Genomic DNA, 22,648 nt, shown 5'->3' on the forward strand with positions numbered 1-22,648 from the left:
CAAAGCAGGCGGCTCGCTGGTTTATCCGCACAGGGATCCTAGAGCAATTTCGCACCGCAAAAGAGATAGCAGAGGAGGAGCTAGGAGGGTACAGAGTGTTTGATGCAGCAGAGGAGTGGTAACGACAGAGGTTGAGACCCTCTAAGATATTCGGTGTATGGTTGAAAGGATGACTACACAGGAGGGGGCAACAGGTACGCAGGCGAAACGCATGTGGGGCGAAGGCGCCTCACGGGGTAATCTCTGACCCCCCTGCGATAGCCGTGCTTACCTAGTCTGGTAAGTCTAGGGTTTTCCTTATTAGGCTTTTCCCTTGCTAGGTAGCCGTCTGCATGGCCCTATAAATAGGGACCGAACGGACGTTAAATAGAATAATATATATATATATGTTTATAAGAAGGCGTAGGATTCTCTCAGAGATATAGGTGTGTTAAAGGCTCCTTAGATAAGCAATTCTCCTGATTTAAATCAAATTAAGCTAATTTGGGGATATCTTAAGGACTTACTATGGGATATGAGAGTAACCTCCTCTTCTGAGAGCATTAAGGAGCTGGCCAAGGGTAGAATTCGTTACGAAATGCACTCTGAGGGTATGCGACGGTGTGCTAAACACCATATTGAGGGCTATCGTGACAAATTGGCCCAAGTTCAGAGGCACGAGGGCAATAACAACTTCAGAGGATAGCTGCAATTGATTGGCTAACAGAATCCCTGCCCTCTCCACTCTAGACCCTCTATCCTATACCCGATTAGGAAAGATATACAGCTTCAAATTAGCGCTAGGACGCACTTTTCGGCGGCATCAGTAGTAGCTTTGCTCTTGGAATTCAAGCAAATGATCTATCGCCAATACAAAGCCGGCAGATAATAATTTGGACCGGGTGGTGATCTCGGGTTGCTTCCCACGAATCCTGTTGTAGGCCGCAGTGTGCATCCCCGCGTCCTGCTCATGGTTTCATCAAGATTGGGATGGATATTTCATTGCTTTCTGCCCGATTCCTCAACGGCCTGGTAGCCTTTGCCGCTCCTCCTCCAGTGGAGATTCTCCATGTACGTGATTGAGAGGTTATCCGGCCCAGGAACTTGAAGTTGCATACCATTGGCCGAATGCTAGAGTTGACATGGAAAATGAAAAGCAAGATTGACGGCTTGAAGTATCAATAGATAAGCATGTCGCACTCTGCACGAGAAGGGAAGTCGGAATCATCGATTTTCGGTCCAAGTGGTTGGTGCTCCAAAGGCGTTTGCAAAGAGAAGAGGCTTCAACCACGACCAACGTCGGCTGTCACGCCCGGGTTTCCATTATGCACCCCGGATCCGCGTGGTGGCACTGTTACCAGCTATGAGGCTTCATGCTGGGGGACAGAGCATAAGCTGACAGTATGACAGAACCTTACGACTTTTGACAACATCCGGCCTCGGCAAGCCACCAATCCCCTCCGCGATGCTAAGCTTGCCAACCTGCAGCCAGTTGTCGCTAAGTGCGAGCTGAGAAGAACTCACCAACTTAATAGTTACTCATTACCTCCGCACGGCGGTTTGAGCCGCGACCCCGCAGTTTTCATGTAGCGGAGACTGATTATCAACCCGGATAAGAAATGCAAAGCGAGTAGAAAAGTCTTGAAGGTCTGCTCGAGTTCTTACGTTTCAATGTTCATTTCTGAAACCCATTTCCTCCCCAACGTTACTATACTATGTTCACGGGCCACTCAAACCTGGCATTCCAATCGGCTTGTCGCGAATTAGCCTTGTTGTTCCAAGGGTGACGGCGACAACGGAGTGGCATAAGGCTGCTAGGACGAGCTCTGAGAAAAAAGCCTGGCGATAGCGTTGATCCTGCTCTAGGGTCGTGTTTTGGGCTTCTGGAACGATTTGCAAAACGTTAGAAATACAAAGGTCGGGGGGAATGCCTCACACTCATGAAGCGCCCACAGTGTCTTCCTGGATCCCTAAAAGGCGTCTCACGTGTGAGCAAATTCAAGAGATGGAGCTGAAGGTATATTCATGCAAAAGTGGTCAATCTAAGGCGTATTGACCCGAGTAATGCTTTGAGGATGCTCACAGAAATTCGCGTTGTGGTGTACTGATTCTTTCACATCTATGATCAATTAAGAACCCGCAGTGGAGAAGGCCAAATGAGTGAGTAAGAGCATGCTCTGACAACCTGCTGTTCCCTCTTCACACTACGGAGTCACACCAAAAGCCCTGAAGATGTGGATGCTTGTGGCAAGGGGATGCGGCGAATTAATCAAAGCGTTCTGTCAACCACAAATTCGGTACTACGTAGAGCCTTGACGTTTAGTACTTACCACGAGAAGAGGTGGCTAAAGATACTTTATGAGCTAAGTGTGCTCAGTGGAAATCGCAGCTGTTCTGTCAAATGACGACCATGCAAATCCAACAAGAGAAGCATATTTCGACTAATGACCATACTTCAGCAAAACACGTTGTAGATAATAAGATTTCCTCGGTTTACGGACGACTCAGCTGCATATTCTTGCACACCCTAAGCAGTCTTACGGTTAGGCTTAGTCTAAGCACACTTTGATGGCTCTCTTACTTACTACTTACTTGGAGAAGGGCTCCGAGAATGACGCGGTACTGGTCCTCAAGCAATCTAATAGACGATTTGTCATTATAGGATCATCGGAGGGCTCGAATGGCCATACTTTGACCATCATATGACCATAATTTGAAGAAGAAAAACCGTGCAAAATAATAAAGTTTCATTGGATACCAGACGGCTAGCTGCATACTCCTATGCAAAGTAGATCATGTCACAGTTAGTTTAGGCATAACTTTCAAAGAGCCTCTTTCTACTAGGTAGTAACACTCCACTAGTAGCAGTAAGGTAAGGGCCAAGAAGTCTTAGTGAATGAGAACTACTCCGTACTTAGACCTTGTTGCACAAGTCAGCTGGTCGCGTTGCGGCTTATCTACGGAGTACTCAGTCTTCGAAGTAGGCATGGTTCTGCAAGTTCAAGGAGGACATGACTCACCAGAGTTCGACACAATCGAGTCTTCCGTTACACAGTACTACTATGATCACTCTGCCTCGTCTGATGGACCTTGCATTGATATATTCGGTAGCGATATTGAACACTTTCAGCTGCCTCCGGCCCGGAAAGAATTTCAACCAAAGCAGCTCGAGTCTTCTTGTGGTTGAATGAGCCGCAACACACTATTGCATCCTTTCCACCAGTTCGCTAACAAGCTACCTACCTGCTCTGACACATCTACCTCTACCCAGATTGGAAATGGTAGTGCTCAGCGCCCCAATAGACAGTTTTCAAGATATGCCATGACCAATATCCGCCGGCTACCGCATTGGAATCAACTTTTATTCACATTTGGAATTTTCATCCTTGGGGCCTCGCCGAGAGCCGAGACTCTCTCTATATTCTCAGTTTGATTCTGGGGACATCGTACGGTAGTCAACATCCTTGCGAGTCCGCGGTGCCTGGACCCAGCACACCATCGTGGATGCCGAGATTGGTGATCTCTGTTTATGGTTGGCAAAACCACGAAGGAATGTCAATGAAGTCGAAGGTAAATACTACTAGTACTAGGATGTACGTGTAGTAGACATGTCAAGCAGCTGCCTCGGTCCGCATCGAAAAAGAATGGAAATCTCGGATTTGCATACTTTGCTCCACCCGTAGGGACTAGAGGAATCTATCTTACTTCCGCGGTGATGACCGTCATGATTCCTACTGCCCCTGGAACATGTCCCGACGTATTCGGCCGACATCACAAATGGCAATGGCCTGTTCCTCACGCCCTGGACGGTGGATATAAGCAAGGTCAGTCACCAGATCTCTTTTTCGATGATGCAACCTCCAGTGCCCACACCAATGCACATCTCTTGTAGCAATTCTTTGGGCAAGGGGGGTTCTTTCAGGGCGAATACGGATCCTGACGTATCCGAAGACAGCCCGGAGGCCCCAAGTTCTGGTTTGCGGCTGAGTTAGCGTCAACCTACACTCGCGCTAAACAGATCTCGGTGCAGGACTTGGCCAGATCCCATCTACGGAGTACGATGTGCAACCTGGATCCACTTTGAGCTTTTCCCATGTCGGATGACGCGATGCACATCTTTCCTATTGGGGCACCGAGTAGCTTGCCTCTTTGGGCCTTTCTTCAATCCTATTACTCAAATTATACAGTTTCCTTGTTGTGTAGCTTTGCTAGCCTCACCACCTTTGCCCACAGGAAAGCTTATTGCGACTTTGCTTGAGGGTGCAGGGTTTGGAGCCAAGGTGTGTTCCTGATGGACGTGCTGCCAATCAGCACATGCAGCCGACGCCTCTTCCTCAAATCGGCAATTCTATACACTTCATTGTCAAGTCTATTTCCTTGGATTTTGACTTATTTTCAAGTTCGTGTTAGTCACCAGGTCTACCAGCGGACAATTGACTTTGTGTGGTGGGCTCTGTGACGCCATCCATGCATCTTTCATACCAAGCACGATGAAGACCTCCGCTACCCCAAATACGTTCTCTCCCCTTGGACATATGATGGCTTTCTGTCCCAACAACCACTCCTCAGTCGCCCATCTGTTCTCATGGAGTCTGCTCACGATCCACTCAACGACGGTTCTCCCGAGGCGGAGCTTGTAGCCATCCCCAATGGCCTACTTCGAAGACAATCCAATACTGTATATCTGGACGGAAGGAAAGCAGAGGCAGTCGAGGCTGAGCCTGCAAAATTCGATATACGTGAGGCTATCAAAGAACCTACACGGATAGCGAGAGCGGCCAGCATCAACATCGCAGGACTGCAGCGGGCTCGGGAGACCGGCATACGGTACCCTGCCAATGTTCTTTCCGCCATCGACGAGCGAGCAGAACAAGCAGGATCCCTCTATCGTTTCGCAGGAGGTCCGCCCGTCCTCCTTGAGAACGTTTTCCCGCAGCCACCCGAACGGGTGCTGACCAATTCATCTCGTGGGCGTCGTCGACCTCGACCGACGTCTGCCTTCGTCTCACCGTCAGTATGGCCATCAGGAGCCAACACAAACCCATCCAAACAGGACCGAGCAGCTCCAGAGGGTCCGATCAACCAATCTCATACATTCCGTGATCTATCCTCCTTCACCTTCGGCCAACGGCAAAAAATCTCAAACCGTGCGTCGCTACTCTACTCGAGTGGAGACACCAGGACCAGCAATGACCGGGAAAGATTTGGTAGTGACGGCCCTAGAACACCAAGAAGAACCACCCATGAGTCGCTGAGCCTCAGTCCAAGGGTGTCAAGAGTGATGACCACCGAGTCGCTGCAGCTGGCTCCGTGGCAGGATGCACCACCACCACAAGATGCACCCGCTCGACGACCGACAGTCTCATCGCTGCGCGTCAATGCCATACGCAGAGCGAGTGTTGTTGTGGCAGACACTTTCGAGAGGGTTATCACAAGAGTACGGAAAGGGAGTATGGCGGATCTTTATGAGAAAGCAAAGATTCGACAGGAACAGTTGAAACGCAGCACCTGGGTTCAGTACTCGTTTGAGTACACGATGTACCTTCTTCTGATCGCATCTGTGTATCTGGTGCTGGTCGGGATGCCTTTATGGCGTGGTGCTGTCTGGTATATGTACATTCTGATTGCGAGAAAGTTCGTCATTGTCGGTGGCTCGGCGATATTCCTGGGTCTTGCCGCTCTGTAAGCACCCTTTCTTCTTGCTCCAGAAATCTCCACTGACGCAACTAGTTATGCATTCGGCCCGCTGGTGTGCTTCTTCGAACCCAAAGCGCCCATCCAGTTTCGGCCTCATCCCAGTGTCCTGCGAAGCTGGGGAGCAGACGCGACAGCTCTGGTCATTCCTTGTTACAAATCAGAAAAAATCATCGGTGCGACAATCAAGGCCGCACTGGAAATATTCCCCCCACAAAACATTTTCGTATGTTGAATCCTTTTCCCATCTACACCGGCATTCAAAGATACCAACGGTTTAATACTGCAGGTCCTCGCCAACGGCAACTCTCCCACGCCTCTCGACAATACGGAATCCGTGTGCACCACCTACGGCGTGAACCACACCTGGTGTCCCATCGGTGGCAAATTGATCGCACAATTCGTCGGCGCCCGCGTGGCCAAACGCTTTCCCTTTATCATCTTCATCGACGATGATTGCCTGCTTCCGCCCAATTTCCCTGTCGTGACTGACCGGCTTAATGCTCGCACCAAATGCATAGGATACACCATTAAGTCAACCGGCCCCAACAGCTCGCGCGGCACCCTCTGCCATCAGGCGCAGGATCTTGAATACAAACTCTCAGGCGTTCAGCGCCTTTTCGCGGGCAAGATCGGAAGTGCTACTTTTGCGCATGGAGCGATCGGTCTCTGGGACCGCGAATTCGTGGTTGAAACCTTCAAGCAACATCCTGGGTTCAGTGTGTCGGAGGACTGGTTCTTCGGCCACGTGGCTCGCGAGCTCGGCTCCCGCATCGAAATGTGTAGTTCCATCTTTGTGGAGACCGAGACCCCGCCGGTGCTCTTTTTCGCCAGCAGGGGAGCCGCGCGTGGTGGCTTCGGCGAGATGACGGTGTTCAAGCAGCGTTTCAAGCGGTGGAACTTCTTCTTCGTCAACGGCATGTACTACAACATGAAATATATCCTGTTCAGCTGGAAGCTGGGCTGGTGGGAAATCGGCGCCAAGCTCTTCGTTTTCCAGGAGATCTACGAAACGCTGCTGTACCTGATCACGCCGTTCGTGCTGCCGATATCCTTCTATGTGCAGCCGCTGTTCTCTCTGTACCTGTTCGCCGGCACGGCTGGGCTGTACTTCCTCAACGCTGTCCTCTTCAATGAGGTGCACCTCCGCATGCGGAACGAGCGGGTCACCACCCTGTGTTTGTTCTACTACATGGGATTCAAGTTCGTGCTCACCTTTGTCAACGTGGCGAGTTGTTATTGGAGTATATGGAAATACGCCAAGTATTTCGCCAAGCGGCATCCCAAGATCATTGAGGACAGCAATGTAGTAGAGGTGGTATTGAAGATTGAAGACGACGAGGAAGAAGAGCAGGAGACATTCAGGACGTCCGGGGATAGCGGTGAGTATGAGAAGGGACCAAAGGGGAGGAGAATGACGGTTACCGCTGTGGGTGTCAAAGTCAATGGGACTGGTAATGATGAGGATGTGGAGATGAGGGAGGGGATCAAGACGCAGGATTTTGCGGTGACGGTCCAAGCAGACTCGAGGACGTAAATAATTTCAAAGCAATGCCCAACACTGTAATAAAATGTCACTTCTGGTTTCCGACGTTTTCAGTAGCGAGGCACGTCAAGTTTTGATGTCTAGCTGAGATGCTAAACCCAGCTGCGGACCCCATCCGATCGTTACGGTCAAGCTCATGGGAAATGCGAACCTGAGGTAGAAGAAGCTGCATGACGCTCGGAAATTGGGCAAGTGTACCCTTGGCTGGTGTGATGAGTGATGTCTCAACAGTGACATAGACGGGTGGGGGGGTTTGTTCAGTCCCTACCCCCTACCCCCTGGCCCGCCGGCTCCCCAACTCACTCCCAAGCCCACGAACCATAACTAGCTCTGTCCCTAAACCCCACGTGCGCTGTTCATGCTGGCAGCTCAGTGGCTCTGCAAGCGAAAGAACACGACATGTACGGGAGTACAGTATCAGCATGGCATGCGGGACGATTTCCAGCTACGACTGTCTCTTAATAGTATTAAAGCTGTTTCTTTGCAAAGCACTCACTCCCCCGCGCTCGCTTGACCTTCATTTGTTAGCGGGCTCATAAAATTCGAAACTTCGGCAGCACCTCGAGCCGGCGTTATGGCGGCCGTGCTATGAGCAGGGGGTCGAGGTACGTTTTCGTACGTTTTGTAATGCAAGCTTCGCGAGTCGTTACTTGGCGGAAATTATGGATCACTTACATGGATTTTACAGCTAAATCTCAAAATTTTGGACAGATCTTGTGTTTGATTTTTGATGAACTTTGAGTCTGAGCGGACGGATTGCTTTCGGGATTCTTTGGTGAAAATTTTGAGAAATTTTAGGATCTAATTAGGCTTAGTGTTATCTAATTCAGTACCAGTGTTGGTTGTGGTATTGTAACTTATCCAAAATTTGACAGTTAAAATCGTGTATTGCGAAGGAATAAGTATTACCAACGGTAATCTTGTTCCCTGGTTATGAGCCGTCGAGACTTTCTAACAACTGGGAACCTTTTTTCTTCTCTTATCATCTCTCAGCGTGAAGACGGAGGACTTGTAGGACGATCGGTACATCAAGAAGTCTCCGTTGAGTGTTGTGTAGAAGCCCGCTGCGCTGTCTCAATCCCCAGTACTGCTAGGGTAATTGCAGGAAGGAAGTCTACCTTCGCCACTTACATTGTTGTTGAGTGCTTCTTGCACAGCTTCAAATCCCCCCCTCCTAATGTGACCTGCGTTGCGATTATGGGGATCTAGCTATATATAACCTGGGATTCCGAGAGAGGCAGTCTTTGCCAAAGCTTTTACAAACCGAAGCCTGCATTGAGATCGTACTTGCCAGAGCGTGGCGTGGGTTTCCACTATGGTATGGTTAGACGTCGCTACTGTACTAACTAGTTGACAGGTCCTACCGTCACTTTGTTTGACGTCGTGTAGATGTGTATATAAAGGAGTATCCTCCTTCAGTGACCATTTCAACCGCCACTCGAAGCGTCCGCCACGGCTAACCCAACAGCGCCTGTCCGCGATCATGAAATTCTCGATCTCTCCTCTATCCCTCCTCCCTCTCCTCCTCTTCGCACCCATCTCCGCCTTCGCGGAAGACTCCACCACTCAATACCTATCCGATGTCCACTCCATCCGTCAAACCATCAACCTCTACCCCCTTGCCCTGGACTTTAAAGAGCTCGACCGCCTCGACGCACTCTTCACCCCTAACGCCACCTACTCTATTCCCATCACCTTTGGCACCGTGTACGGCGTTGATGCCATCAAGGAGAAAATCCGCGAGATCACCGGGAAGGCGCAGACTCAGCACCTGTTCGCCAGCGAAACATTGAACGTGGACTCCAAGGCCGGCACCGCCACTGGCAATGTCTACTTGCTGGAGACGGTCTTTGGATTGCTGGGCCCCAACGTCACCAACACTTTCAACGGGTATTTCAATGATAAGTTTGTCCGGACCAGGAGAGGCGCCCATTGGCCGGAGCTGGAGTGGAGGTTTAGCAGTAGGGAGTTTGTTCCATTGGTAAGTCACGCTACCTTTCCCGGAGCTGGTTGGAAGGGAAATAATGAGGATATTGGAAAGGGAAAGCGGTCACCGAGTTAAAACTAACGATGTGGATATACAGATCCCTGTGATTCTCCCATAAACCAAACAGTAGGGAGGGAAATGAGGCGAGAGCCCAGGAGATGGGTCGGCATTAAATTACAGATGTAGCTACAGCAAATGTAGTTTCTTTATCTGCTATGAGATGCATTCTTGAAAGCAACATGTAGTATTGCCCGATTCCGGGACTTCAACAGTCTTTGTTCTATGGGTGGTACCCATTCGGCTGGACTAGAAATTATCCTTCAAATCACTCTTCCTCTTCTGTCGAGACTCAGGCGACATCCTCTAAGCTAGGCAATCCATTCACGCATTTTTCGGGATTTGTTTTGATGTACCTGTAAAAGCCCTCGTATTCGTATCCGGCTCCCCGAAGGCGAAGGGGAAGGCATTTTCTGGGTATCGGGTGTCTTTGCTTCTGCAACCCACAAGAATCCTCTTGGCGGACGGCTGATTTCTCATTGATCTTCCTGTGCTTCACTTCTGGGTCTCTCGCCTCACCAGGATGACATAGGTCAGTGCTGCATCAGATTAACCTCATACCCCGGGGTCATTCGATACATGCATGCTGCAGGAGTCTGACATGATCAATATGAGGAGCGGTGGAAGCACTAATTAACTTAGGACAAATGGTGTCGTAGGTGGTTTATGTGCAGGCCAATCGGGGTTCTTGATGATCTTCTGGTTTTAGGATCAGAGCTGCATGGATGTGAGGCTCCAGGCTTCGTTCATGTTGGCTGCCTTGTCTGAGAATTAATGACTGCATTGATCTTTGGAGACGCTCCTTTATTCAAAGCAAGTACGAGCATGCACTGAAAGCTATGCAACAGCAGGTTTACTGACATCTGGATCAAGAATCAACAAGGACATCATAGTGTATATTCCCAATTCTTACATCAAAAAGGGGAAGATAGCAGTCGCCATACACGCAGAAAACCAGCCTATCATTCTAGAATCATGGGAAGAGGATTCGGTAAGGTGTTAGGGCTGAGATACTTAGTACTAACTAGTGAATACACGATCTTGTTTCTAGTCTGATATAAACATATTTAAGCAACAGTGTTATGGCCGCTTCTACCTTAGAATATTCGAGAGTATACAAAGAACGCAGATGCCAGTAGGTGTCACATCTTGATGTCTGTTCTGGGCCAAAGTGGACGTTCAGCACATATTGTGTTGCGTGAATGTTCGAGCTCTCTCAGACTGTGATTTAGTGGCCGTTGTGCCTCTGTTATCATTAACACACATTTCATCACCTTACAGTCCTTAGTCCTCGTACTCTTTCATAATCTCTCTCATCAATATGTCTTGGCGGACGTCCAGTCCAATCTTAATCAGAGCTGATGAGGCCTTGCGGCTCGCTACCACCTTGCAACGTTGCCATCCCCTCTTCTCATCTTACATTTCCATTCTGAATCATGCCCGCAAATGAGAGCGAAAATTGTGCCATTGTCCTCAATTCTCAACCTAATCATCGCCAGTCTTCTCACTCAGTGCCTCTTCAGACACATCGAACTAACTTCCCTTCCTCCAAATCCCTAATCCATAATCCAGCAACAGTACAATGTAGAATCGAATCGAGAGCTTTTTAATATGCTGACAATACCACACCTCCCTCCTCACACTCACCCACCTCTCTAGGCAGGATTCCCCAACCACTAGTACTACAGTCTCCGCTCTCTACAGAAGTCGTCCGACTTCCTCACCACATCTATCGCCCCCCCAACCCTCAACTCGCCAGCGGGCGGCAGCTCAACCGGATTCAGCATATCCCCCCCCCTCCAACCGCGCAAACCAAGTGCGAACCCCATCCCATTCCACCCCGCTCTGAAATCAACCTCTACACAAAACCATCATCACAGACCGGGGACGGTGTTCCCCCTCCCACAACTCCCTGCGATCATTCCATGCCATGCCTTCAAGCGCGTTTCCCCAATCTTTCTTCCCATCCTCGTCTCTGATCTCGTCATCACTATGAACCATGGATGAATGCATGACAGACACAGCTGCTGGGAGATTTTGCTGGGGCTACCACACCCGAGAAATCCACTCTTCTGTTTCGGGACTACGGCATGGCATAGCGGAGTGGAGCTACTTACTAGGAGAAGGGGTAGCTAAAGATAAGTATGCGCTAAGTGCTATTAGTAGTCATTCTGTCAAACGACCACCATATTAATATGATAAGAGAGGCATATTTTGACCATACTATAACTATATTTTTAGTAGAATACGTTGTAGATAGTAAGATTTTATTAGATTGTGGACGACTAGGCTTGTATATCCTTATACTCTCTAAGTAATATCACAGTTAGGCTTACTAGTCTAAGCGCATTTTGATGGCTCCCTTAGCATTAGTATTTTAAGAGGGCCTCTTCCTGCTAAGTAGATGGGGAATGGAGTTATCTTGGCAGAAGAGTGGCTGAATGGGCACCGAGATCGGAGGATAGAAAAGCTTCACCAAGCGGCATGAGGGAAAAAGAACAGCTTGTGCGCTTCCCTGGGAGGTTGAAGAGAGAAAGGAGGGGGGGGGCGGGGGGGTAAAACCGTCTATTGTGCCAGCAACATGTGGACTGCTGGATTGCACGGCTCCAGATCCAACAAGGACCGCGCCACATATCTCTTTGAGTGGCTGAAATATGTACGTTTGAGGACTGGAGAGCTTGAAGAAGGGTGGGAGGTACTAGTAGTACGGTAGCCTGCCATCTTGCTGTCTATCTAGTATCCGTACAAGACTCTTGATTCCTGATTCCTATCATAGAAATTGAGATCAGGAATTTTGTTCCCGCAGAATGAAAACTGAATCCCGCCTTTCCCAACTCCAGGGGTATCATGCACGCATGCTTTCAATACTCGAGAAGAAGAGAGAGAGACGAAAAAAAAACTCCAGCTCATCGATGCTTCAGGATAATGGCTGTTCCGTCCCTTTGAGATAACAGGCCCAACTCAGCATTCCCCACTCTCTCTCGCTCTCATTTCGTAGCCGAGCATGAACCAGAGTCCGCATCCCCATCCAAGCACGCCCTAACGCCATCCCAATCCCGCCTCTGCAATAACCCCCTCTCTATCGCGGCGAGGACAACTGCCCCAGCGCTGTCTAGCATCTCCTCCCCGTCTAGTAAATCAAGCAAGCTCCTCAATCCGGCCAGAACCAGCCTCTCCCTCCCCTCCTCACCTGCATCATCATTCCCACCACTACCAACACTCTTACTACCACCACCACGCTCAGCCCCCTGCTCGAATCGACGCAGCAGCGTCCAGAGCAAGGCGGCCAACCAGAGCGCGTTCGTGCGCGGCATGAAGCGTTGCCACATATCTCTCTTTCGGTTTTCGCGACTGGGGTCTTCTGCTCGTGAGCGCGCTTCGACGCTTTGGGCGTGGCGCAGCATGGCGCGGTAGGTTGAGTTTTGGCGCTGTAGGGTGGGGTTGGGGACGGGGTGACGGCTGGTGGATTGGGTGAAGATGGAGGAGTTGGGCGGGAGCGGGGTGTATATTATGCTGGGTTTCGTGGTGACTGGGGGCGCGGAGGAGGATTTGCTGGAGTTTGGGGAGGATGCTTCATTGCTGCTGCTGCTGCTGGTGGCGGTGGTGGCGCGGGAGAGGGTGTAGTCTATTATCGTGACGTTGAGCGAGGAGCGGCCGAAGCTGGTTGTGGGCGGGAGGTTGGCGTCGGGTAGAGTGTTTGCAGGGGTCTTCGTAGTGCTGCTGCGTGTTGTCGTGGGCTTGATGCAGATGTTGCCGATGTGGAGATCTCGGTGCTGGAATAGGGGAAGGGAGGAGATGTTAGCCCAGCTTTTATGAGCCGAATACAGAGCGGGGACTCAGCACTAACCTCGAATGCTGCCTCTTCTTCCCCGTAAGACAGAGCACAGCAGGTGAGCCAGAAGATGTCGAAGATCTGGTATACCGATGGTGATTTTAGGTTCTCTAGGTCTTCGCCCGCATCGTCCATTTCGATCAGGGCCCACAGCTGCTTATCTCGGTATGTTGATGGTCGAGGGTTCTGGGAATCGCTCGGCCTCCTGGCTTTGTGATAGTAGTAAGCTTCGCCAAAAGATGGAGGATAAGATCCCCGCAGCACCTTGAGGCCTTTGAAGCGCGCAAATCCGGGAACGGGATCCATGAGTTTGAGCATTTGTACTTCACGGACAAGACTCTCCAGACTTGTCTGTTTGGCTGACTTGCTGGACTTGGGTCGGAGCGGAATTAGTTTGAAGATGCTACTACCTTGGGCCTGTTGCCCGTGTTCGGGGGTGGGAACAGATCTCTCAGAAGGCATGTCTTTCTTTTCCAGCTTGAAGACTTCACCGTATGAGCCTTCTGCCACTTTTGTGACCTTGAAGGTCTTCGCTGCCTTCTCTGCCCAGGTCAGGAAATCATAGAGGCCTTTCGGCTTGTCACATTCAGCAAGCAAAGGGGAAATGTAAGTGGCGGCCGTTGAGTCGACAACCTGTTTCTCAGGGGTCAGTTTGTCATCTTCTGGACGCTCAGAGGAGGCCAAATCTCTGTCCTGGACGAAGACTCACCAGAAGGTTCTGGACTTCTTTGCCCTTTTCCGAAACAGAACCAGCAGGGGCAGGGGATACATGCTTGGCACCATCTTCAAGTGACAGAGTGTACGACAAGGCAGATGATAAGGAGGAGGACAAAGGAGACACTGCCTTTCCATGACCACCCTGAACATTTTGCTGGTCGACTTCATTCTCGTCAAGAAATTGCTCGCTTAGCACAGCCCTGGACGAGGCAGTGCTCCCTTTACCATACACACGTTTCTGTGAGCCGCCCATCCTTCTTCCGGGCTGTTGATTCCACCCTTGGGCGGATCTTTCTGTCAGCGGTCTCCTAGCCATGATTTGAGAAGATGTTGGAGGATGCATCGTGGAAGGGCAATACAAGTAGGACGCTCGATTCAAGGTTGATAGCTTACAGAATCAGTTCTTCTGGTACCCTAGTATTACAGGTGTATCTCTTTCCAGATCGCGTTAGTCTCTTCAGTTGATGGGGTGACAAGGTGACAGGTAAAAGCGGCGGCAGAAGAAGTATAATTTTGAATGATGACCAAGACCCTTCTAACCACATGTGTCAAAATCTGCTGCTGCTTTGTCTGCCCATTCACCCTTAGGAACACTATTTCTTATTCTTGTGGCCTGCTGGCTGATAATCTTCCCACGAAGCATGGAAGAGGTCTCTATACATCACGAAGTCGTCTCCTCCATCCACGTCTCCCCCACTCGAAGCATCATGTTCCTTTCCGGTGAGCGGCTCTGGCCTTGGCCTTGACCTTGACCCTAGAGATTTGACCCGGCAAGACTCTGTCTGACCTGCCTTATAGATATACGCCATGGTTCGCACATCAAGGGGATCAATCAGAGTATCTCCGTACACCATGTTGATCCAATCAATATAGTAATTCAGCTTGTGTCTGTTTATCGCTTTGGCTTGGCGATTGTACCATCGTCTTGAGTTCCCATGGGGTGTGAATAATTGGCGGAGCCGTTGTTGACAGGCCCGTCTGATCTCGTCGTCGTGTAAGCGCAGGCCATAAAGTTTTTGAAAACTACGTAAAAGCTCAATGCCGCATACCCAAGGTACCTGGCGAAGGTTCCGGTTCTTCCCAAGATAAACTTCTTCATGTCTTGAGGGTACCATACCGGCCCTCAGGCCAGCAATAAATCCCCAATGCACTATAGCCCTCTGAAACCCCGGGTGCAGAATCTCGTTGAGAATCGAAGAATCAACCTGTTTTCTGGTGCCTGGCTTCACAGGTAGGACAGCGAGATTGTCATTGATATTGTCCGTCATTGGGGTGATATCTGGAGCATAGAAAGAACACAGCCATTGGCAAGCCTTTGTTAAATCGTTCCACCTGCCCATCATACCTAAACGCCGTAAAGGTTCGCGCCAAGCGTTTGTAGGGATATCGGTACCAGACATAAGACTGTTCTGCCATAGCGTGATCAAGAATACTAGATCATGGATGCGCTTTCCCCTCACAGGTACCCACCAAGGTGTTGTGCGAGGACGAAGGATGGATTGGTACATCAGGATGATATTAGCTTTCGAGACAGGGCTCTTATTTTGATTTAGTTGAGCTGTAGCTTTGGAGACTTCTGGCCAATCCTTTCGCAGCAAGGCGCTGCGGAGCATCCCGTTCAACGCATGCTGCTTGCTATCTCCCCAAAGACTGAGAACAGCCAATGTTCGATTAAGTTGCCGCCAATCTTTCTCGTGGTGGTATTTGTTACGTAGTTGAAATTGCACTTGTTGATCTTCAAATACATCAGGATGTTGATCACAGTTAATGACGTCCATGAGCATAGAATCTCGTTGCTCTCTGACAAGTTTCCTGATGACCCTCGAGTATGCGGAGGCCCCAGTGTCAAGCTCCATACTGTCCACCTGTGCCAGTCGCTGCCGGAAAAGTGTAGCATTACCTGCCTGCAAAGCAATTTGACGTAAAGATAGTGGTCCTACCTCGTCAAGTCCCAGCATATGAAGCCCGTGCAGGGCGAATTCAAAGGAGAAGGACTTGGTAGCGAAGAATCTTGCTGCAAATGCATCACTAATCTTTGCTCGTTTGACGCCAAAAGTCTTGTTTCTCGCAAGGTCTATCTCTTCGCGAGGGATGCCGAAAGGAGTGTCCTTGGCCGAGTCATAGAGCTTCTGTGCCTGTCGACTGAACGAGATGTCTGCCTCTACCAAAGGGCGAATGAAGGCCGCGAGACCAAGGTTATCATGTGCAAGACGTCGGATTAGTGGCTCGACCTCCTTGAAAGTTGTAGGACAGTCACGGCGGCGGATGAGCTCACGGTGCATCTCGATGGCCTCGACAACTCGGTCTTGCTCACATAGAATGGATATGATCTGCCCATAAATTTTGTAATTAGAAACAGAATCACAAATCCACCGGAAGTGCTCTAAAGCCTTTGGGTTTGCTGATCTGCAAGCATGCTCGAACAGCTGAATCAGCTCTTCTGAACTTATGGAGACTCCAGGATGCATGATTTCAGAGAATTTTGGAGCAATTGCAGAATCTTCGCTTTCGAGTAAACCTCCCACAACCTCAACATACAGTGTCGAGCGCCGCATCCTTCGCTCTTGCCAGAGTTGCCGGGCGTGCTCAGCAATAGCATAGAGAAACTCATGGTCGTTGAGACCCAGGGTCACGAACACACCCCACAAGTAGTCTTCCGTCGTCCAATTAGCTGGTAGTAATCTCACTCGATCGCGCCGTGTAAAATATTCCCAGATGGTTTTGATTCCTGCACCACCATAAGCACGCATGCGGTAGCGCAGAAGAATCGCCCATAGCTCAAAATCGAACTGGTATCTTGGCTGGTCCACAAGCCGAGTGTTATGGCCAACAACACTGGTTACGGATGATTGAAAGTCCAGAGCTTCCACATCATGAATGAAGTATCTGACTGCGTCACTTAGCAGGTCGGCGAAACGGTCGTCGGATAGAGTGGCCGACTCGAGATCTGATTGCCAATTGGGGTTTGAGCTGTACTGCGAGACAGAAGACAGCAATCCCTGCTGGGTGAATGATCTGCTTTGAATCCGTCCTGCACGACGCTGATGAAGCCCATGGCGCTCACTGATGCGAGGTACGACATCGTGTTGGATTTTGTTTCCTAGGTATAAGAAATTGGTGATCTGGAAACATAAGCCATGTCGCTTGGTTGCGAAACCGGCCCATCTTTGCATCAGATCTCTGCTTCAACAGGACCCATGACCAAGTTCCTCATAGTCAAATCATCGTCGTAATTGGCTTTGTCTGCAGCGTCGAGTTGTGTTAGCGATATGGATTACGGTCAGAGAGCATTGTTATGCCATTCATGTCAAGCCACCTCACAGTTTTAGCTCTGCACGTGATTCCTCGTGGCGCGGAGCTTGACAGCTTCCCTCTCTCCTTGCTCCTTGCTCCTCGCTCCTCCAATCACTGGTTATTCGCACCCGAACTAGCCAAGTTCTCCTTTCGCAAGCATCCCTCTACCTGGTGTGGTCCATAATGTTGACCTCCAGAGCTGCTCGCATGGCCCAGGCCACACGGATTCGAACGTTTCACTCTTCACCCTCAAGCATGAAAGGGTGAGTCCTCCAAGAGGCCGAACTGCTACAGAAGTTGATGTTAACCTGTTGGTTCTGACCGCAGCATATTTGCAAATAGATGGGTCTACCGCGAGAACAGAGTGCCCTACTACCAACGACTAATGCAAAAGGACGACGGCAAAAGGATATGGTGGAAAGTGCGTACACCACCTGTACATTATTGTCACCATGGAGCTTACCAGAGAATAATATCAGTCGCATCGAAGCGCATACATTCTTTACCCTTATTATGTCTTGTTATACGGTAGTCTCACTGCTACCACTTACGCTATGTGCCGTATGGTGTTGGTAAGGCCTCCACACACCCTTGAGCATGTGGATAGAACATCGATATTAACATGAGCCTAGGGCCACAAGACTTGGTATTGAGATGCTGCGTTTCTGGTCCACAAATGGATAAATGGCGAGTTGTACTGGTGGAAAAGCTCAGGCAGAGAAATAGGTGTTGTACATATGTAACTGTGGAGAGGTCCACAAAATGCGCTGCAGTTAATCCATCAAAGCACAACGCGTTCTATCTCAGCACGGCTCCGCTGTGCGTTTGGCAGTACCCATCCTCTTGGTCGCTCTGATCAATGTGACAGTGCTGCTCGTTCCCGTATCTGGCGTCGATCTGGAATGTTTTCTGGACTATATCCAAGCATATGAACTCCCACCGGCTCTCTTGCCGGCTCTGGCCTCATAAGTTCCGCTTGGGCAACGCAACAGCTTGTATTAAGCCAGAACAATCATCCAGTTGTAGTACCCTCTTACGTGCTGCAGTTGTAAACGTAGCCTAGCTGAGGTAGCTCGATTTGCTTACACGTACTGCTGAAAGCTTCAGATACTCTCAGCGCTTGCACACTAGATTTCATATAATAGGTGTTTCTTTATGAATGCTACGAGCTACAGTTTTTGTTGGACGTGTGTATGGTGCAAATTCTGATATGTTATAGGTCTATGAAGATGAAGCCCTCGCGTTGATAAGCGTCAGAAGGAACTTCCATCACACCAGTCATCCCAACCAGGACAGTACTGCAAGTTTCACCACTACATGGCCCAAGATGATCTCAACCATGGGAACGATACCCAAGCAAAGCTCGGTCAAGCAGCTGGAGGAACGATCTATCTGATCATCATACAAATCGCATCTCGAGCCCTGACTTTCGCCGGCAACCAATTCGTGTTGCGATATCTATCACCACAGCTCCTGGGCATCGCAGTACAGCTCGAATTATATTCTGTATCCGTGCTCTATTTCTCGCGTGAAAGTCTGAGAGTAGCTCTACAGCGTCAGATCTCTCGCGAGGATGGTTCGACGTCAACAGACTCGAACGCAGCATCTTCTGCTCGAGCACGTCAGACTCAGGTCATCGTCAACCTCTCCTATTTGGCTGTCTGCTTGGGCATTCCCCTGACCGTGGTACTTGGCTGGCTTTATCAACAAGGCCAGAGCGGCAACATCGACATCCAGCAAAGCCCCTACTTCAGTCTCAGCTTGCAGACTTACGCCATCGCTACTCTGATCGAGCTTCTCTCAGAGCCATGTTTCGTGGTCGTTCAGGAGAGACTTCTATACAAGTCTCGAGCAAGGATCGAGACCACTGCTGCTATCTCCAAATGCGCAGCAACATGCCTGACAGCCTTTATCGCCAGTCAAAGACAGTTGAGACCATCAGTCCTGCCTTTCGCGGTTGGTCAAGTCGTGTATGCATCTGTTCTAGCTGGCGGATACATGGCAGCCGTCCTACCTCTAACAAGCCAAGATGGTGTCTCAATATTCCCCACGATCGTCCAAAGAAGTCCTGAGTATCTCTTATTCCGTTTCTATAAACCGCTCGTATCCTTCGCCAGCACCCTCTACGCCCAATCCGTTTTCAAGCAAATCCTAACCCAAGGTGACGCCCTCATCCTAGGCTTTCTCGCCTCCCTAGAAGACCAAGGCGCATTTGCCCTCGCCTCAAACTATGGCGGCCTCCTAGCGCGTCTGCTATTCCAACCCTACGAAGAGAGCAGCCGCAACTCATTCGGCATGCTACTGTCAAAGCTAAATAAAAACGGGCAAGTCGACCCTACCCGCCTGAAAGCGGCAATACGACAGCTCGGCGATATGCTGCATCTATACAGCATCATTGCCGTGCTGTCATTCTGTTTCTTGTATACGCTCCTCCCGCTCCTCGTTAAGATCCTGGTGGGACCTGCATGGTTCACGCCCGATATCGCGGGGATTCTGTCCACGTATTGTTACTATATCCCCGTCATGGCGTATAATGGAATCTTGGACGCTTTTGTTACTACCGTTGCAAGCCCCGCGGAGTTGAGGCAGCAGTCGTTGTGGATGGGCGCTTTTACTGCAGGTTATGTCGGGGCGGCATATGTCCTGCTTCACGTGCTGGATTTAGGTGCTAGGGGATTGGTATTTGGGAATATCTTTAATATGCTGCTGCGGATTGTGTGGAGCTCCTGGTTTATTGCGAGATACTTGAAGAGAAACAATGGCAGCATGGACATAATCAGGGACGTGCTGCCTAGTCCTGGCATCTTCGTCGTTGGTGCAGCTGCGGCAGGCATCATGAGGAGAAATACAATCGAAGATAAACAGAGTATTGCTGGTGTGCTTGATATTCTAGTGGTTTGCGCAACTGGTGGCTCTATCATGCAAGTTCAAGAGCGTCTCGTTCAAGATCTAAGCAGCTGACATAGGTGACAGACTTTTTCTCGAGCGGAACTTTCTGATGGAATACATATCCTCTTTATTACCAGACCGCCTCGCTTCCAGGTTCAAGAGCGAGACAAAACCAGGCTCAAATGACCCACAGGTCAATCATCGAACTTGATTTTCGTCGCAGTCTTCCCTTCCTCGGATTCCTTGAAGAAGGCACCGTAGGCCTCATGCTGCTTCTTCTTGACCGTGGTACCAAACCTGAGCAGAGCTTCTGGGACTTCCTGCTTAGCAGCTTTGAGGACATTGATCAAACCACCAGCAAGACCTTTATCCTGTTCGGTGAACAGAGTGACTGAGATACCATCTGCACCTGCTCTACCAGTCCGACCAATGCGATGGACATAGTCTTCGGCTGTCAAGGGAAATGTTACATTGATAACGGCTTTGACGTTGGGGATGTCAAGGCCCCTCGCCGCAACGTCTGTGGCAACGAGCAAGCTGACTTCTGCCTTTTTGAATGCTTCAAGACTAGCGATTCGATCTCGTTGGGACATGTCACCGTGAATCGCCGCGACCCTAAAGCCTCTCGAGCGAATAAATCGTTCAATCCGCAACGCCTCTTTCTTGTACAAGCAGAACACGAGGACACGATCCTTCTTCTTATCGCCCTTCTGAAATTGATTCAAGAGCTGCAATAATCTTCCCTCCTTCTCATGCTGTTCGACAACCTCGACGGACTGCTTGATCCTCGTGTTGGCTCTTAATTCTCCAGAATCCTCTGTATCTGTTCTTCCAATCGTTATTCTTACCGGCTCAGTCATGAACGTAGCCGCCAGTTCACGTATACTCTTCGGCCAGGTGGCCGTGAACATGGCTGTCTGTCGCTTCTTCGAGCTAGGCATCTTACCCACAATCTCTTTGATATCATCCTCGAAACCCTTGTCCAGCATTCTGTCCGCCTCGTCAAGAACGAGATACTTCACCTTGCTCAGATTGGCGGATCCGTCACTCATGAAGTCCTTCAGCCTACCGGGAGTTGCAACAATGATATTTGCTGAGGACAGGGACCTGCGTTGATCTTCCTTTGACATGCCACCATATATGCAAACAGCCTTAAGAGAGGATGAAGCTACCTTGGTGAGAGTCTCAATCTGTTCGAAAACTTGAATAGCAAGTTCTCGAGTCGGGGCTATCACCACGGCACGCACACCTTTCTTCTTCTTGAGACCTGACAGGCTCACGACCAGTGGGAGGCCAAATGCAAGGGTCTTCCCACTGCCAGTTTCTGCGATGCCAACAACATCTCTGTGAGACAAAAGAAACGGCCATGCCAATGCTTGTATAGATGATGGCGCAGAAAAGGTCTTGAAGATGCTTGAATACTCCGAAGCAAAAGACGGTGGCAGAAAGGAGAAGGACGTGATCGGTCGAAGGCCAGATGTTTGGGGATCGGCAATCTGAATTGCATCGGACTTGAGAAAGTTATCGATCTCTGTTTGTGGTAGGGCATTCAAGCCAGGATGCTGTGTGTAGCTGGCGCTGTCATCCTGAGCTTCAGAATTTGGGGTGTGCGTAACATCGGTTGAGGACGGCGTAATGTCTTCGATGCTGATAGCTTCTTTTCGGGTCTTTTTGAGTCGTCTTCTCTCCTCCTTGGTCAGTTGGCCATCATCACGCATGCGCTTTCCCATGGTTGTTGCGTAGATGTACTTCAGCCAACAGGTGCAGCTGGATATCTGACCTCGAAACTTTTTTCATTCCACGACAATTTTTTCTACCGGCAAAATCACGGCCGAAGCACGGCGTGGTTGAACTTCGGCAATGATTTCTGTCCCTCCACTTCCCATAAATTCATAGCTCAAAGTGGTCGATAACGTATACCCTCATACTCCGTAGATCGGCTGACCTTCGGTCTCTATTCCCTAATTTCATAGAGACTTGCTACCCTCTTCTATCTACGTCGTTCTCCCTCTGTCTCTCAGCCCCAGGCTCGACTGCACGATGGACAGCCCACCCCCAGACCCTCTGGCCAGTGTGAATGCCTGTTGGTCGCGCATCTCTGCCTCACCGGTGTACAACTTCCTTTTCTCGGACATCGACATCGTCTCTGCTTCTGTTGGGTCGATGCTCGCACGACTTACTGTCGGACCTAACCATCTCAATTCCAAGGGCAGCCTCCATGGCTCTGTTTCAGCTACTATTGTGGATTGGGCGGGCGGCATGGCCATTGCGACTCACGGGCTAGAGAGGACTGGACTGAGCACCGACATCCATGTCGCATACTCTGCTGGGGCCAAGTTGGGTGATATTCTGACAATTGAGGGCAAGACGACAAAGGTGGGTCGGAATATGGGGTTTACTACTGTGACTATTTATAAAGCAACTGGAGAGGAGGCGATGGGGACGGTCGTTGCGCATGGGACTCACTCAAAGTATATCCTGAAAGATACGCAAGAGAGCAAATGATCGTGAGGTTGAGGTTGACATCCCTGCTAAAGGAGCTCTCGAAACGTGGCCTTTGTTCTACTATGACTATCACTGGGTCCCTCATCCACCACTGGGCTTGGTCCTTGTAGGCGACGCCTCACATCCTCAGAAAAACGAAGGCTTGCAG

General features: G+C 49.9%; 7 protein-coding genes across 7 annotated transcripts; 4 read left to right on the plus strand and 3 right to left on the minus strand.

Moving 5' to 3' along the window:
• Nucleotides 1-4,564: 4,564 nt before the first annotated feature.
• Nucleotides 4,565-7,210, plus strand: EPUS_04210 (uncharacterized protein; the record flags this gene model as incomplete). Its single annotated transcript, XM_007803306.1, has 3 exons — nucleotides 4,565-5,661; nucleotides 5,710-5,899; nucleotides 5,963-7,210. 3 exons carry the CDS (start codon nucleotides 4,565-4,567, stop codon nucleotides 7,208-7,210), a joined length of 2,535 nt encoding a protein of 844 aa, XP_007801497.1.
• A 1,492-nt stretch (nucleotides 7,211-8,702) lies between these two features.
• Nucleotides 8,703-9,281, plus strand: EPUS_04211 (uncharacterized protein; the record flags this gene model as incomplete). The annotated part of the gene is made up of 1 exon (XM_007803307.1): nucleotides 8,703-9,281. One exon carries the CDS (start codon nucleotides 8,703-8,705, stop codon nucleotides 9,279-9,281), a length of 579 nt encoding a protein of 192 aa, XP_007801498.1.
• A 2,969-nt stretch (nucleotides 9,282-12,250) lies between these two features.
• On the minus strand, nucleotides 12,251-14,128 carry EPUS_04212 (uncharacterized protein; the record flags this gene model as incomplete). The annotated part of the gene is made up of 3 exons (XM_007803308.1): nucleotides 12,251-13,036; nucleotides 13,111-13,728; nucleotides 13,805-14,128. The coding sequence occupies 3 exons, from the start codon at nucleotides 14,126-14,128 to the stop codon at nucleotides 12,251-12,253; spliced, it is 1,728 nt and encodes a 575-aa protein (XP_007801499.1).
• Nucleotides 14,129-14,405: 277 nt separating this feature from the next.
• EPUS_04213 (uncharacterized protein) lies at nucleotides 14,406-16,985 on the minus strand (the record flags this gene model as incomplete). Its single annotated transcript, XM_007803309.1, has 1 exon — nucleotides 14,406-16,985. The coding sequence occupies one exon, from the start codon at nucleotides 16,983-16,985 to the stop codon at nucleotides 14,406-14,408; it is 2,580 nt and encodes an 859-aa protein (XP_007801500.1).
• A 1,438-nt stretch (nucleotides 16,986-18,423) lies between these two features.
• On the plus strand, nucleotides 18,424-20,067 carry EPUS_04214 (uncharacterized protein; the record flags this gene model as incomplete). Its single annotated transcript, XM_007803310.1, has 1 exon — nucleotides 18,424-20,067. The coding sequence occupies one exon, from the start codon at nucleotides 18,424-18,426 to the stop codon at nucleotides 20,065-20,067; it is 1,644 nt and encodes a 547-aa protein (XP_007801501.1).
• Nucleotides 20,068-20,189: 122 nt separating this feature from the next.
• On the minus strand, nucleotides 20,190-21,725 carry EPUS_04215 (ATP-dependent RNA helicase DBP3; the record flags this gene model as incomplete). The annotated part of the gene is made up of 1 exon (XM_007803311.1): nucleotides 20,190-21,725. The coding sequence occupies one exon, from the start codon at nucleotides 21,723-21,725 to the stop codon at nucleotides 20,190-20,192; it is 1,536 nt and encodes a 511-aa protein (XP_007801502.1).
• Nucleotides 21,726-22,035: 310 nt separating this feature from the next.
• On the plus strand, nucleotides 22,036-22,500 carry EPUS_04216 (uncharacterized protein; the record flags this gene model as incomplete). The annotated part of the gene is made up of 1 exon (XM_007803312.1): nucleotides 22,036-22,500. One exon carries the CDS (start codon nucleotides 22,036-22,038, stop codon nucleotides 22,498-22,500), a length of 465 nt encoding a protein of 154 aa, XP_007801503.1.
• Between the last annotated feature and the right edge of the window lie 148 nt (nucleotides 22,501-22,648).

Source organism: Endocarpon pusillum (assembly GCF_000464535.1).
Source record: "Endocarpon pusillum Z07020 unplaced genomic scaffold scaffold218, whole genome shotgun sequence".
Taxonomy (NCBI): domain Eukaryota; kingdom Fungi; phylum Ascomycota; class Eurotiomycetes; order Verrucariales; family Verrucariaceae; genus Endocarpon; species Endocarpon pusillum.